We start from the raw sequence: 14,032 nt of genomic DNA, 5'->3' as shown, positions 1-14,032 counted from the left end.
TTTCTCGAGGGCAGAACGGCGGGTGCGGGTTTTCCTCCGGCCTCGGATGCGTGTGTCCTAAGTGCTCCCGAGTGAACCGGGGACGCGGTCCGGCCGGGAGGCCGTGCGCTCGGGCCGGGCTCCGTGGCTGCGGGGAGAGCCGACCCGGACGCCGGGGCAGCCCAGGGGCGCAGCGCGGGGGTGGGGATGGTTGTGTCGCTCAGCACCCGGCGGGTGCGGGCGCCCCTCCCGGGATCCCGGCGGCCCGACCGCGGTCCCCGCGCCGGGTGCGGTGCTCGCGCGCTCCGCCCTGGGAGCTGGCTCCGTGCCGCCTGAGCGTCTCTGCCTGGGACTGCTTAAGGGCGAGGGTTAGGCGACACTCCGCCGCCCCGTACCGCCGGCTCGCGGCCAGGACTCGGGTTTCCGCGGCGAGGCTGGGACCCCGCACGGACTCGCGCTCCCAGCCACGCTCCAGGAGGAGGAGGGCGGGAGGAGGCGGAGGCCGGCGCCGCGCACGCGCGCCAGGACACGCCCGTCAGCGCGCGCAGGCGCAGCCTCCCCTTCCTGATCGCCTCGCGGTCCCACCCCTCTCCCGGAAGTCTTCCCGTCCCGCCCCCCGAGAGCAAGGAGGGATGCGAGTGGGCACTCCGGTTGTCCATCAGGCCGGCCTCACTGCCATTGGCAGCCGGGGAAAAGGCCGGACGGCCGACTTCGGCCGACTTGGCGCCCCCACGGAAGCCGCGATTGGCGGAGGCCGGGCCCCGCGGCCGCTCGCTTCCGGTCTCCGCGAGCCCTCGCCGCCGCCGCCGCCGCCGCCGCCTCCGCCGCCCTCAGCCTCCCCGCCCTCCGCCCTTCCCCCATGGCCGCCTCTGGGTGCTGTGGGGAGAAGCTGGCCCTCGGTGTCCTCCTGTAGCGCGCACTGCCTCCCCCTCCCCCTCGGGCCCCGCCAGGAAGGTCCCCTGCCCCCACTGCAGGGCAGGACTCCTCTCCCCAGCTGCTGAGGCAGACACAGGGCTGGAAGCCAGAAAGGGCGCCCCGTCCACTCGAGCGGCGGAAGGCTCGCGTGCCCCGCCCGGAGGTGCGGACCTGCCCCCGGCAGCCCCGGAGCTGGCGGCCTTCGCTCAGCACTGCCACCCCAGACACAGCACCCCGAGGGCCGCCCGCGCCCGCGCCCTCCCCGGGAGCGGCCTTTCGGAGACGAGGGCGGGGCGGACAGCGCGCGACCCTGCCCGACCCCGCTCCTGCCTCTGGCCCCGGGCCCCGGCCCCCGGAGGGGTCGTTTCTAGGACTTCGCGCCCGTCCACCCCCCGGCCTCTTCCCGTGTCGTGGCCGCGGCCATGGAGTTGCAGAAGGGGAAGGGGGCGGCCGCGGCCGCTGCGGCGGGAGCGGCGGGAGGAGGAGGAGGAGGGGCGGGAGCAGGAGCCCCAGGAGCGGGGAGGCTGCTCCTCTCCACCAGTTTGGATGCCAAGGATGAGTTAGAGGAGGTAGGTGGGGGGCGTGCGGGGGCGCCGTGCGGGGCCGCCGGCGCGGAGCGGGGCCGGGCCGGGGGGCCGGGGCCGGGGCCTCCGGGCGGTGCCGAGGCCGCGCGAGCGCCGCTCCACACTTCCTGCTCCGCGAGGGAGGAGCGCGGCCACTTCCTGGGCCGGTTGTCACGGCAACGGCGGCCGCTCGGAGGAGGCGGGTGGGGGTGTCGAGGAGGAGGGGAGCGCGGTCCGCATCGCCGACTTTGCTGTGGACGTTCCTTTCCTCGCAGCGACCGCGCGTCCGCTTCGTACCTGTCCCGCCTCAGCCGGGGCGCTCCTGTTCGAGCTGTGCTGGACGCAGTCGGTTGACGGCGATGTGCACTGCGCATTTGGGACAGTGGTGGTTAGTTAGGGTCCCCTGGCCTACAGCCTCCGTCCTTCGGAAGCAGAGAGCACCCACGGGAGGGTGCTGAGGGAGAGGGTCCAGTGAAGTCACGCTGGGTCGTGGACCCTCTTCTCCCCCACTAGTTCCCTCTCGTCCCCGACCGCGCACAGCTCGGAATAGGAGACCCAGCGCTGAGACGCGACTGCAGGACTGTTGGTGACATCTGATGCCTTCAACTCCCTGCTCACCCAGGGACAGGACCTGGCCTTCCTGACCATTTCCCTGCCTTTTTTTTTTTTTTTTTTTTTTTTTTTTAATATTTTATTTCTTTGACAGAGAGCGAGTACAGGCAAGGGCAGTGTCAGGCTTCCCAGTCAGCAGGGAGTGCAATGTGGGGCTCCATCCCAGGACCCTGGGATCATGACCGGAGCCGAAGGCAGATGCTTAAAACTGAACCACTCAGGTGGCCCCATTTCCCTGCTTCTTTGTCACTGCCCTTTATGGGTCGCAGAGGGTGGGCAGGCAGATAGGCGGAATTCATAGTTTAGATTTTTTTAAAAAGTTGGTTCAGATGCAAAGCGATGGAACATATATACAGAAATGAACTTTGCAGATCAAGGTGGCGGGGTATAACTTTGTGGGTCGTCCTTTGGCGAATGTCTGCTCACAGGCTGGTTTTCCATCCTGCTTCTCCCGGATTATTCTGTGTGCATTTAGAGAAATCAAAGTTTTTCTGCTGTTGTTTTTAATCAGCAAAGATAGATACAATTCGGAGAAGAAACAATGCTACTAAAAGTAATGTCTTCCCAAAACAATAAAAATGACTGTAGGATTGTTTGGCACTTTGAATTGCCCACTTTTTAAGAACTGGCCACTGCCATTGTCTAAGTATTTGTTGAGCCCAGTGTTCTGGTACTGCAGCTCTAAAACCGTAGGAAGAAAATAGCTGACCGCCTTTGATCCCTCCACCAGTTTGGGTGGAGGGAAAAAGCCCCCAAGCGCTGGACGAAAATCTGTTTATTACCCACCCTAATTGCCAGAGGTTTCATCCTGCCTCTGCTGATTTGTACCACAGCCTAGTACTGCGTCCTGTTCTGAACAGTGACGTGTTTGCTAGCAGACTCAGTGATATGGTGGGAGGGAACCATGAAAGAGAGGAAGCATTTATTTTATTTTTTTTTGGACTCAGAATGAACTTTAAACTGTTTCCAGAGAGAAGGGGCAGGGAAGGTCTCTCTCTCCGTCTTTTCCTTCTATCCTTCCTGGTGGAGATGTTTCCCAGCATTTCTTGGCTTCCCCTTTTCCTTCTTTGGCCTTTACCCTTTGCATTTGAATTTTCCATGTTTTTAACGCATGTGTATGGTTCCCACTGGACGAGAGTGTCCCTAAGGGAAAAACCTCCTGGCTTCTTCCTCTGGGTCTCCCCACAGAGCTCTGTATGCAGAAGTTATCACAACCTGCTGGATGACTGGTCTGTGTGTTCTGGTGTGGTACTTTCCATCGCGGGCGCACCTGTTGCCCAGGAACACAGAGGTAGCTTCTTAACTGTCTGTGCTTCCTGTGTGCAGTCTCATAGGAATACAGATGAGGGAGACCCAAGTCTGCTTTGCAGAGCTTCTCATCTGAAGACTGAGTTAGCATACCCACAAGGAGGGTGAAAAAAAGCACCTCAAAAACCTGGGAGTAAAGAGGCTGGGGTCGTTGTAGCTGGGTGTGGTGAGGAAAGGTCCCTCAAGAGTTCTGGCGGACGGGCACCATGCTGAGGAGCGTCCCAGCCGGGAGCTGTGAATCTTCTACTCAAGGGAACATTCGTTGTGTCCTTTCTTCTCTTTGGCTCTGTTTCTCTCTTTGAAGGGGAAATTCTTGCCCATCCCATTTCAAGTTGGGGAATGAGATAAAAATAGGGCCCGAGATCGGAGGCGTTTAGAACATGCAGCTAGCCCCCTTTCTGTGGCTCCAGCTCGTTCCTCGCTGGGAAGGACCTGGTCTCCTCTGAAGTCGGGCTGAAAGCGGAACTGTGGCTTGAACAAGTCAGAACTTCCTCTTAAACGATGCACAGGCCTTAGGGTTGCATTGGGTAGAGGTGTGCCCCTTTCAGGTTTCCTGCAAGGGGTAGTTCATCTCTTGTCTCTGAAGAACCTCCAGGGAACAGGCTTTGAGCCATCTCTAATCTTGTCCCCTGAAATCCGCATTGCACTTAGAAGTGACTCTTGGCTGTAGAGTACTTGGAACCCAGCTTATTCAGTAACTCCTCACTGATGGGGGCTCTTGGGGATTTTATAGGTCGAAACATACCTTCTTTTCCTGAAGACAGTGGACTTTGCTCTGTCAGGGCCACTGACTTCCAATAAGAGACCACTGTTCAATACTTAATGTACCAGACTGTCTCCTCACCCGTTTGAGGGAGCGGAAGTGGGGAGGGTAGCGGGATCTCTCTGCCTTCAGCCCCGAGCTTCAGGTACATACTGGCAACCTGGAAGGCCTTCCCCTTCTCTGCCCTGCTCCGTCCACTGCTGGGTCGTGGAGAACATGGGCAGGTACTCTTGGTACTAGAAAAGTTATTTCGGAAGCTCCTAGAGATGGCAAACCTTTACTCCGCTCTCTGCAGTGCTGTCATGGAGGGCTTACTCTGAACAGAGCCGCTCTGCCAGTAATTGTTGGCAGCTGCGTGAATGATTCCAAGTTTACTAAGGGCCTCAGACTTGGAGGGGGAAGAGGGCTACTGCTACCTGATTGTAGGGGTTTGACTTCCTGCAGGCCTCTCTGGTGGGTTGTAGTCCTTGTTTCACTCTGAGCGATTTGTAATTTCTTCTCCCAATCTTGTTTGGAAAAGGGATTTCTGTAGTTTGCGAAGAGCAGCATCTTCCACATTTCTGTTGCCTAGAAGTCGCCCGCACATTTCTTTCCTCATCACTTTTATCCTTGCATCCAAATTCCGGACCCTCCTACTTCCTGCATCCTGAGCTGGGCCTCCCTGTTCCAAGAGACCACTTTTGTTCTTGGCCGGGCAGTGACCCATAGAACTGACTCAAGCCTCTGAGTGGAGCTTAGACTAAGGAGGGGCCTCGAGAAACCTGGTTCTGCCCAGGTCTCTGTGTCAGACACAGCCACACAGAAGCTGGCCGTTCCATAGGCTCATCCTCACTGTGTAAGGATCCTGGCACCGGGCCCCACACTCGGGCCCCCCACCCTTTCCTCTTCTCTCCGGAAGGCAAAAGTTCACAGAGGGCGATTAGGAAGCTTTTCAGCCTGGTCAGGGACTGACCCGTGTCCTGTCGTTAGGAGGGCTCAGTTTTGCGGAGTCTTCAAGGTCATGCCATTGGAAGTGTGGCAGGAGATGCTGGGAGCGGTCTGGTCTTCACCGATTGGGTTGTGCGGTTGCTGAACTTTTTCACAAATGGAACAGGTTACAATTTAACTGAGACTGTGTGCTGGGTGTTTTCACGCCTGTTACCTTGTGTAACCCTCAGAGCAACCTTGTGGTATTTCTCTCTCTTTTTAAACAAACAGGGTTTTTAAAAAAAATCTGTGAGAGAGAGCAGGAGCGTGGGAGCGGGAGCACGAGTGGGGGAGGGGCAGAAGGCGTGGCAGAGCCGAGTCTCCAGCAGACCTCGCTGTGCGGAGCCTGCCCAGGGACTCGGTCCCACAGCCCCGAAATCGTGATCTGAGCCTGAACGGAGACGCATGCCCAACCGACTGAACAGCACAGGTGCCCCTATTTCTGTTTCTCAGATAAGAAAACCAGGGTTTAGACAGGCTAAGGAACTCACCCAAGATTAGCTTAAGTCTGGCAGGTGGGGGGCACCCTTCTGTACCACGCTTGTCGGTGTGCTCGTTAGCTGGCCCCTGTTTGACCTCACATCTCTGCTGGTTCGGCAGACTCCTTCCTTTGAGTAGGAAGCAGCATCTGGAATGGGAAGCAGGGTTAGCTACTGGGGGCTCTGAGTCCCCCGACACGGACAGCTGTCGGGTTAGACAGGGATACGACTCAGAAAGGGAGAATGCAGCCCTCTGTTTGCCCTCCCCTCTCCTCCTCGTGTGGGAGCCGGACCAGGTAGTGCCGGATCTCACAGCTCTGCTTTCCTGTGATCTCACAGCTCCTTTTCACAAGTACACAGGCCCTGTGGAGGCTGAGTGTGCAGAGCTGACCTAATTTGGAGGCTAGTCAGACCGGGCGGGCGGTGAAGTTGTAATACCTTCAAATCTGCATAGCTTTGGGCCTAATGCAGGTCAGGGTTTTGAGGCTGTGGGAGCTCCTTGCCTTAATTCTCCGTTCTCCTCTGTGCCACCTTATGCTCTTGGTTAGGGATGGATATGCGCAGCCTTAGCATGATGCTGAAGTTAGGGATGGATATGCGCAGCCTTAGCATGATGCTGAAGGGAGACACAGGGTTGCCGTTCATTCCTACACCCCTTTTCCCTTGTCCCTCGCCATGGGTTCTTCTCAGCACTGCAGCAGAACCTCTTCTCAGCAAGATGTTTTATAATGACCTGTAGGATTAGGGGGAGTAAATTGCCTGCTTTTGTCCATTTGCCCGCATCACCGTTACTGGGAATTGGGAATTGGGAATTGGTTTTCCTTAAATAATTTTGGGGTTAGTCCTAAAGTTTTAAAGGACTTGGGAAGTACTTTAGGTGGTGATAATGGAGAGGCTCACCGATTTAATATGATACACAGTTGTCAGTATCTTCTCAATATTTAGTATTAAATGTTTCTTTGGAACAGGGGCCAGTGACTAAGGTCTCCTTAGAACTTTGAGCATGTGTTGGCCTTTGAAACTGGAGTGCCTCTGGGGTGGCATGGACACCTCTGGACAAACCTGTCTCCACCTTGGTTTGTCCAGAGGCTCAGTCAGTTTGGCCTTTTGTTCTCCTTTCCTTTCCTCACATTCATTTTTTTAGATTTGCCTTTAGCTTTTGGGGGGACAGATTTTATGTATTTATTTGACAGAGCAAGAGAGCACAAGGAGGGGAGGAGCAGAGAGAGAGAGAAGCAGGCTCCCAGCTGAGCAGGGGGCCTGACGTGGGACTCAGTCCCAGACTCCTGGGATCACAACCCAAGTGGAAAGCAGACGCCCAACCCACTGAGTCATTTGGAAACAAATCCAAGATAAATCCAAGATAAATCATGTCATCTGCAAATTACTTTATATATATGTCTATGAGGGAAGGATTTTTTTTAACATAGCCATGATGTAATACCTAAAAATATTAGTAGTGATTCTTCAGTGTAATAAAATATTCATTGTTCAAATTGACTGTCTCATAAATTCCTTTTTATAACTGGTTTGTTCAAATCAGTGCTCAGACAAGCACCACACATTGCATTTGATTGATATGCTTCTTTAACTTTTTCAAAGATTCTTTATCCATTTTAGAGAAAGCAGAGGGAGGGGCAGAGAGAGTCTTAACCAGACTCCTTGCTGAGCACGTAGCCCAAAGTGGAGCTCAGTCCTGCAACCTGAGATCAGGACCTGAGCTGAAGCCAAGAGTTGGTTGCTCAGCCGACTGTGCCACTCAGATGCCCCATTATGTTTCTTCAATTTTTTTAAAAAAAGATTTTATTTAGAGAGAGAGAGCATGAGTGGGATCAGGGGCAGAGGGAGAAGCAGGCTCCCTGCTGAGCAGGAAGCCCTACGTGGGTCTCAATCCCAGGACCCTGAGATCATAACCTGAGCTGAAGGCAGAGGCTTAACCCACTGAACCACCCAGGTGCCTCAGTGCTTCTTCAACTTTTTTAAAGATTTTATTTATTTGACAGAGATACACAGCAAGAGAGGGAACACAAACTGGGGGAGTGGGAGAGGGAGAAGCAGGCTTCCTGCCCAGGAGGGAGCCTCATTCCAGGCTGGATCCCAGGACCCTGGGATCACAACTTGAGGGGAAGGCAGCCGCTTAATGACTGAGCCACCCAGTTCCCCTTCCTTTAATTTTTTTTAACAGCTTTTTTTTTTTTTTAATACTTTATTTGTTCATTTGACAGACAGAGATCACAAGTAGACAGAGAGGCAGACAGAGAGATAGAGAGGGAAGCAGGCTCCTTGCTGAGCAGAGAGCCTGATGCGGGACTCAATCCCAGGACCCCTGGGATCATGACCCGAGCTGAAGGCAGCGGCTCAACCCACGGAGCCACCAAGGTGCCCTTTAACAGCTTTTTATTTTGAAATAATCTCAAGCTGGGGCGCGTGAGTGGCTCAGTTGTTAAGCATCGTCTGCCTTCAGCTCAGGTCATGATCCCAGAGTCCTGGGATTGAGACCCACACTGGGCTCTCTGGTTGGCGGGGAGTCTGCTTCTCCCTCTCCAACTCCTCCAGCTTGTGCTCCCTCTCTCACTCTCTCTCTCTCTGTCAAATAAATAAACCTTTAAAAAATTATTTCAAGCTTAGAGAAATTAAAATACGTAGAACTCTCACAGACTCTTCACCTGGACTCAGCAGTTACTAACACTGTTTCTCTGCACAGACACAGTTTCAGCCTTTTGAGAGTCAGTTGCAGCCGTGAGGGTTTCCATACTTCGTTGTCTATTTCCTGAGAACAGAGATCGTCAGTTAACGGAATTGCTGCTCTGTTGTCTGGATTGGGCATTCAGCTTCGATATGCTGCTGTTACAGAACATGCTCCGATTTTACCGCTTGTCCCAGGAACGTCCGTGTAGCAGTCCAGGATCACAAGTTGAGTTTAGATGTGCTCTCTCTTTTCCCTGAAGCAGATTCTTTTTTTTTTTTTTTTTTTTTAAGATTTTATTTATTTGACAGACAGAGATCACAAGCAGGCAGAGAAGCAGGCAGAGAGAGAGGAAGGGAAGCAGGCTCCCTGCTGAGCAGAGAGCCCGATGCAGGGCTCGATCCCAAAACCCTGGGATCATGACCCGAGCCGTCGGCAGAGGCTTTAACCCACTGAGCCACCCAGGCGCCCCACCTTAAACACTTTTGACAGGTCAGTTATTTTGTAGAATATTTTTCATATTGGGTTGTCTGAGATTTCTTCCATGGTTAGATTAAGATGATTCATTTTTTTGGCCAGAAAACCATACAAGTACTGATCCAGCCTCTTCAGGGCACCCTGCCGAGGCATATGCAGCATCAGGAGTCAGTATGGCTCCCTGTTGGGGATGTTAATTTTGATCACTTGGTTAATGTGGTGCCCTCCAGAATTTCCTGCAGTTATTCTTTTTCCTGTGTATTAAGCATTTCAAAACCACATAAATATCCCCTTGTGCAGTATCACCTCTGGTTTAGTACCTGTTGGTAACCTTTCCCTGAATCATTTTTTGCTCCTCTTGTTCCTTAGGGATTTATTAGTTGGTATTCCGCTATAAGGGGAGCTTTCCCTTCTTTATTATGTGTGTACCTATTAGCTTGGATTATTATTTTATTCAATGGGTTATAAACTCTTTTTTTTTCCCCTTCCAGTAAGCTCTACACCCAATATGGGGCTTGAATTTATGTCCCCTTGAATTTATGAGATCAAGAGTCACAGACTCTAAGGCCTGAGCCCCCCCGTCCCCCCCCAACCACCGTGGGCTATAATCTTAATCCTCTTTTATTTTATTTTTTTTAAAGATTTTATTTATTTATTTGACAGAGATCACAAGCAGGCAGAGAGAGACGAAGGGAAGCAGGCTCTCTGCTGAGCAGAGAGCCGGATGCAGGACTCGATCCCAGGACCCTGAGATCATGACCTGAGCCAAAGGCAGAAGCTTTTTTTTTTTTTTTTTTTTTTTTTAATTCAAACCTAGGCAGTTTAGGTCTGGAGACAACTTTTTTTGGGGGAGGGGGATTTTATTTATTTATTTGACAGAGACCACAAGTAGGCAGAGAGGCAGGCAGAGAGAGAGGAGGAAGCCGGCTCCCTGCTGAGCAGAGAGCCCGATGCAGGGCTTGATCCCAGGACCCTGGGACCCTGAGACCATGACCTGAGCCTAAGGCAGACGCTTAAACCACCCAGGTGCCCTGGTTTTTGGGGTCAGAAATACTTTATAGGTGATGGTATGACACACTCTGAACTTTTTCTCACCCTTTCACAGAGGTTAGAAAGGTGCATGAGCATTGTGACATCGATGACCGCTGGCGTCTCGGAGAGGGAAGCCAATGACGCCCTCAATGCTCACGTGAGTATGACGCTCTCCCCACCCGCTACCCCTGCATTGGAAGCTTTGAGATGTGGCCCAAAAGGTAGGACTTAAGTGGCTGGGAATTAGGGGACTGAAGTGCATGTCTCGGCTCCCCGAACCAGACTTCCTGGCTCCTCTTTCTGTCTCGCTGTGGGAGTCCAGCCCTTGGAGCTTATGTGTCTTTGATTCACAACTTTTAAAAATAACTCTTAGTTCTGTTGTGACCTTTTTTCTTTGCAAATTATTCTCACATATTCGATCCTTCACATTCCCTTTTTTTTTTTTTTTCCCCTGCGGTGGGAGGGGCAGAGGGGGAAGGAGCGAGAAAATCTTAAGCAGGCTCCACACCCAGTACAGAGCCCCATGCAAGGGTTTGATCTCACAACCCTGAGGTCAGGACCAAATCAAGAGTCAGAACCAAAGTCCAGTTGGATGTTTGTCCGACTAAGCCAGCCAGGTGCCCTGTGACCTTTTATATTTCCTAATCTGTGATATTGAAAGGATTTTAAATAAGTTAGTACAGGTAAAGTTCTCAGTAATTCCAGGCACATAGTGAATGCTTAGTATTTCCTTTTTTTTTTTTTTTTTTTTTTTTTTTTTTAGTATTTCCTTTTTATTAATAGTATATTTATTGTCTTCACCTTACAAATACCACGGACTCCATGATTTGCCCAAGGTCTTCACTTGATATGTATACGCCCATTACAGCGGGACGGTTCTGCAGCCTCCTCCCTCTCGAAGGCCGTTAGGTCTGGTAAAGGTGTTACAGTGGGATTTTTTTCTGCTTTATTTATTTATTTATTATTTTTTAAAGTGTTCTTTTCTCTAAATATTTATTTATTTATTTGGAAAGAGAGAGCGTGCACACACGCGAGTTGGGGGAGGGGCAGAGGCAGAGACTCTTTCAGGCAAACTCCACCTTGAGTATGGAGCCTGATGCACCCGGATCCCATGAGATCCCATGAGATTGAGACCTGAGCCAAAACCAAGAGTGGGATGTTTAACCACCTGAGCCACCCAGGTGCCCTTAAAGATTTTTTTTTTGTTTTTTTGTTTTGTTTTTTTTTAAGGATTTTTATTTATTTATTTGTCAGAAAGAGAAAAGAAGAGAGGGAGCACACAAGCAGGGGGACCAGCAGGCGGAGGGAGAAGCAGGCTCGCTGCTGGGCAAAGAGCCTGATGGGGGGCTCGATCCCGGGGATCGTGACCTGAGCCAAAGGCAGACAGACGTTTAACCAACTGAGCCACCCAGACATCCCAAAGATTTCGTTTGATTTATTTATTTATTTATTTATTTAAAATTTTAAATTTATTTGTCAGAGCACAACCAAGGGGAGCAGCAGGCAGAGGGAGAGGGAGAAGCAGAGGGAGAATAAAGATTTTATTTTTAAGTAATCTCTACATCCAATGTGGAGCTTAAACCCACAACCCAAGATCAAGAGTTGCACACGCCACTGATATAGCCTCCAGGTGTCCCTTTTTTCCCATTTTAAACACTCTTTAGGGCCACGTGGGTGGCTCAGTCAGTTGGGTGGGCGCCCTTGACTTAGGTCATGATCCTGGGGTCTTGGGATCCAGCGCTGCATCAGGCTCCCTGCTCTGCAGGAAGCCTGCTTCTTCCTCTTCCTCTGCCGGCTGCTCCCTCTGCTTGTGCTATCTGTGTGTCAAACACATAAGTAAAATCTTTTTTTTTTTTAAGATTTTTTTATTCATTTGTTTGACAGACAGAGATCACAAGTAGGCAGAGAGGCAGGCAGAGAGAGGGGAGGAAGCAGGTTCCCCGCTGAGCAGAGAGCCCGATGCGGGGCTCGATCCCAGGACCCTGAGATCATGACCTGAGCCAAATTCAGGCTTTAACCCACTGAGCCACCCAGGCGCCCCAATAAGTAAAATCTTAAAAAAACAAACGCTCCTCTGTTTTCTGCTTGTGGCATGCATCAGGCCTTGGAGAAAACAGCGGGGTCTGTTCTTTCCCTTTACCTCTCTCTCTCTCTCTCTCTTTTTAAGATTTTATTTATTTATCTGACAGAGATCACAAGTAGACAGGCAGGCAGAGAGAGGGTGGGAAGCAGGCTTCCTGCTGAGCAGAGAGTCCTATGCTGGACACAGTCCCAGGACCCTGAGATCATGACCTGAGCCGAAGGCAGAGGCTTAACCCACTGAGCCACCCTGGCGCCCCACCTCTCTCCTGAAACAGATGCTTCATCATCGCTTTTAGGAGAAGGAGATATCAGAAGAGTTAATGATTCTCCTTTGTGGGTTACTCAAGAGTCCCAAGTTTTCTGGGAGAAACTGCGCTCAGGAGCTTTCCTCCTGTGAGAGACAACTGGTTTGTTCCTTCCTCATACCCTAGGTGTGCAAAGGCCCCCCCCAGCATGAGGAAGTCTGCCTGGGCCTCTTCACCCTTGTCCTGACTGAACCTGCCCAAGCCCAGAAGGTAAGACTCCCTCCTCTGGACCCACAGACGCCCCTCAGACGGTCTGAGGATGCGGTGGGACTCGGGTTTGCTGGCGTAATGCCAGACCCGTTGACCAGAGCTCCATCACCTTGTTGTCCCGATGAGCTTACAACTCTCTTTTTATTTTCAATACATGGTCATTCTGACTCAGATCCTTTCTCTATCTAGATTCTGAAGCTAAAGGGCAAGAAAAGCATTTGTGAGATGGAAAAGCATCTGAAGTGTTGTACATTATAGACTGATGGGTCAGGGTTATGAGAGTTGGAATTTAAGCCAGGGAAGAGAGCAAGTACAGCCAAGTCCATGGCGAGTTCGTGCCACGAGAGTGTGACCTGAAGCTTGCAGGTTCTGTTGTCGGCAGGCGGACAGAAAGTAGGCTTGACTTTGTGGCACATGGGATTGCACAGCTTAATGTTGATGATTGATGCAGCCGTGGTGTAGTGACCAAGAGGACCCTGGACCCGACTAGAGCCGGGTTTCCTCAGGAATACTGTGTAAAAACTAGGCTGGGGTCTTCACAGCCAGGAGAGTATCCTTTATGTGGAATGGTTAAAGTGGGATCCTTGCCTGGGGTGAGGGATTGGGAAGGATATTCTCTTTGAATTCCACTCTTTCCATAATAAAGCAGTGAAATTCTGTCTTTTCCTCTCCAGATTTACCTTTTCCAGCAGTTCTGTGTCCTGGGACTCTTGGGGCAATGGGTTAGAAGTGTGTGACTGGTATCTGGCATTAATGATATGACATTAACAGAGAGGAGCTGCAGAAGTTCGGTGTTGTTATTGGCCCTTCCTTGAACAAGCATGGAAGACGACGCACATGCTCTGTGCCCAGCATTGTGTTGGGCTCCGTCCAGACAAGATCTCATTGAATCCTCTCAGAAGATTGCTGACCTTGTGTCCTCTTTCCATACCGCTCCCAGTTTACCTGTAAGATGACTGGAGGTCAGAGACATTATCGTCTGTTCAGGGAGAATCAAGAAAATCATCCCCAGGGCCAAGGACAGGATGGCCATGCCCTCTCTGGCATTGAGTTCACCTCAGGGGAAGATTTGTGGCAACCTGAGGAGTTTGTGGTCCTCTGATGCCGGCTGCGGTAGTGTCTGGGGTGAGGGTAGGAGGTAGAACAGCAGGTGCTCATGGTCCTTAGGGTCCCAGGCCATTTCTGGGCTGGGACCTTGGTGCGTTAATTTGACATTTCATTTCCATACTGGTTTTATCACCAAGATTCCTTGAAGACAAATGAATGTCTCAAATTTGGAGCTTCCAGTCTAACCACTCTTATGTAAAAGAAATGGTTGGATGGGGCACCCAGGTGGCTCCATCATTAAGTGTCCACCTTCGGTTCAGGTCATGATCCCAGGTCCTGGGATGGAGCCCAGCATTGGACTCCCTGCTCAATGGGAAGTCTGCTTCTCCCTCTCCCACTCCCCCTGCCTGTGTTCCCTCTCTCACTGTCTCTCTCTGTTAAATAAATAAATAAATAGTTGGCAAAGACTTTTATAAATAAAGTTAATATCTCATGTAGTCACCTTAGTGCAGATGTGTGTATCCTGCTGAGTTGGCTTGTTTATGGTGGGATCTTCGTCAGCTGGGGTGAACCCTAACCCTCGTGAAGGAGGCAGAGGGTGCATGGTG

At 51.7% G+C, this 14,032-nt stretch overlaps 1 protein-coding gene across 4 annotated transcripts in view; it reads left to right on the top strand.

Moving 5' to 3' along the window:
* The first annotated feature begins 661 nt into the window (after positions 1-661).
* The window catches only part of INTS3 (integrator complex subunit 3), a 39,211-nt gene continuing 25,840 nt past the window's right edge, over positions 662-14,032 (top strand). Inside the window, exons 1-3 of one of the 4 annotated variants that reach the window (XM_082703539.1) lie at positions 662-1,463; positions 9,854-9,937; positions 12,294-12,377. In XM_082703539.1, the coding sequence (XP_082559665.1) occupies positions 1,317-1,463; positions 9,854-9,937; positions 12,294-12,377 (315 nt within the window). In that variant the 5' untranslated portion in view covers positions 662-1,316. Of the gene's footprint in view, positions 1,464-5,342; positions 5,537-9,853; positions 9,938-10,568; positions 10,690-11,235; positions 11,806-12,104; positions 12,378-14,032 lie in introns of those variants that run through there. The other 3 variants (XM_082703540.1, XM_082703541.1, XM_082703542.1) reach the window with 3 other exon arrangements.

This window comes from Mustela nivalis (assembly GCF_964662115.1).
Source record: "Mustela nivalis genome assembly, chromosome: 16".
Lineage (NCBI taxonomy): Eukaryota > Metazoa > Chordata > Mammalia > Carnivora > Mustelidae > Mustela > Mustela nivalis.
This window is presented reverse-complemented; position numbering and strand designations above follow the sequence as displayed.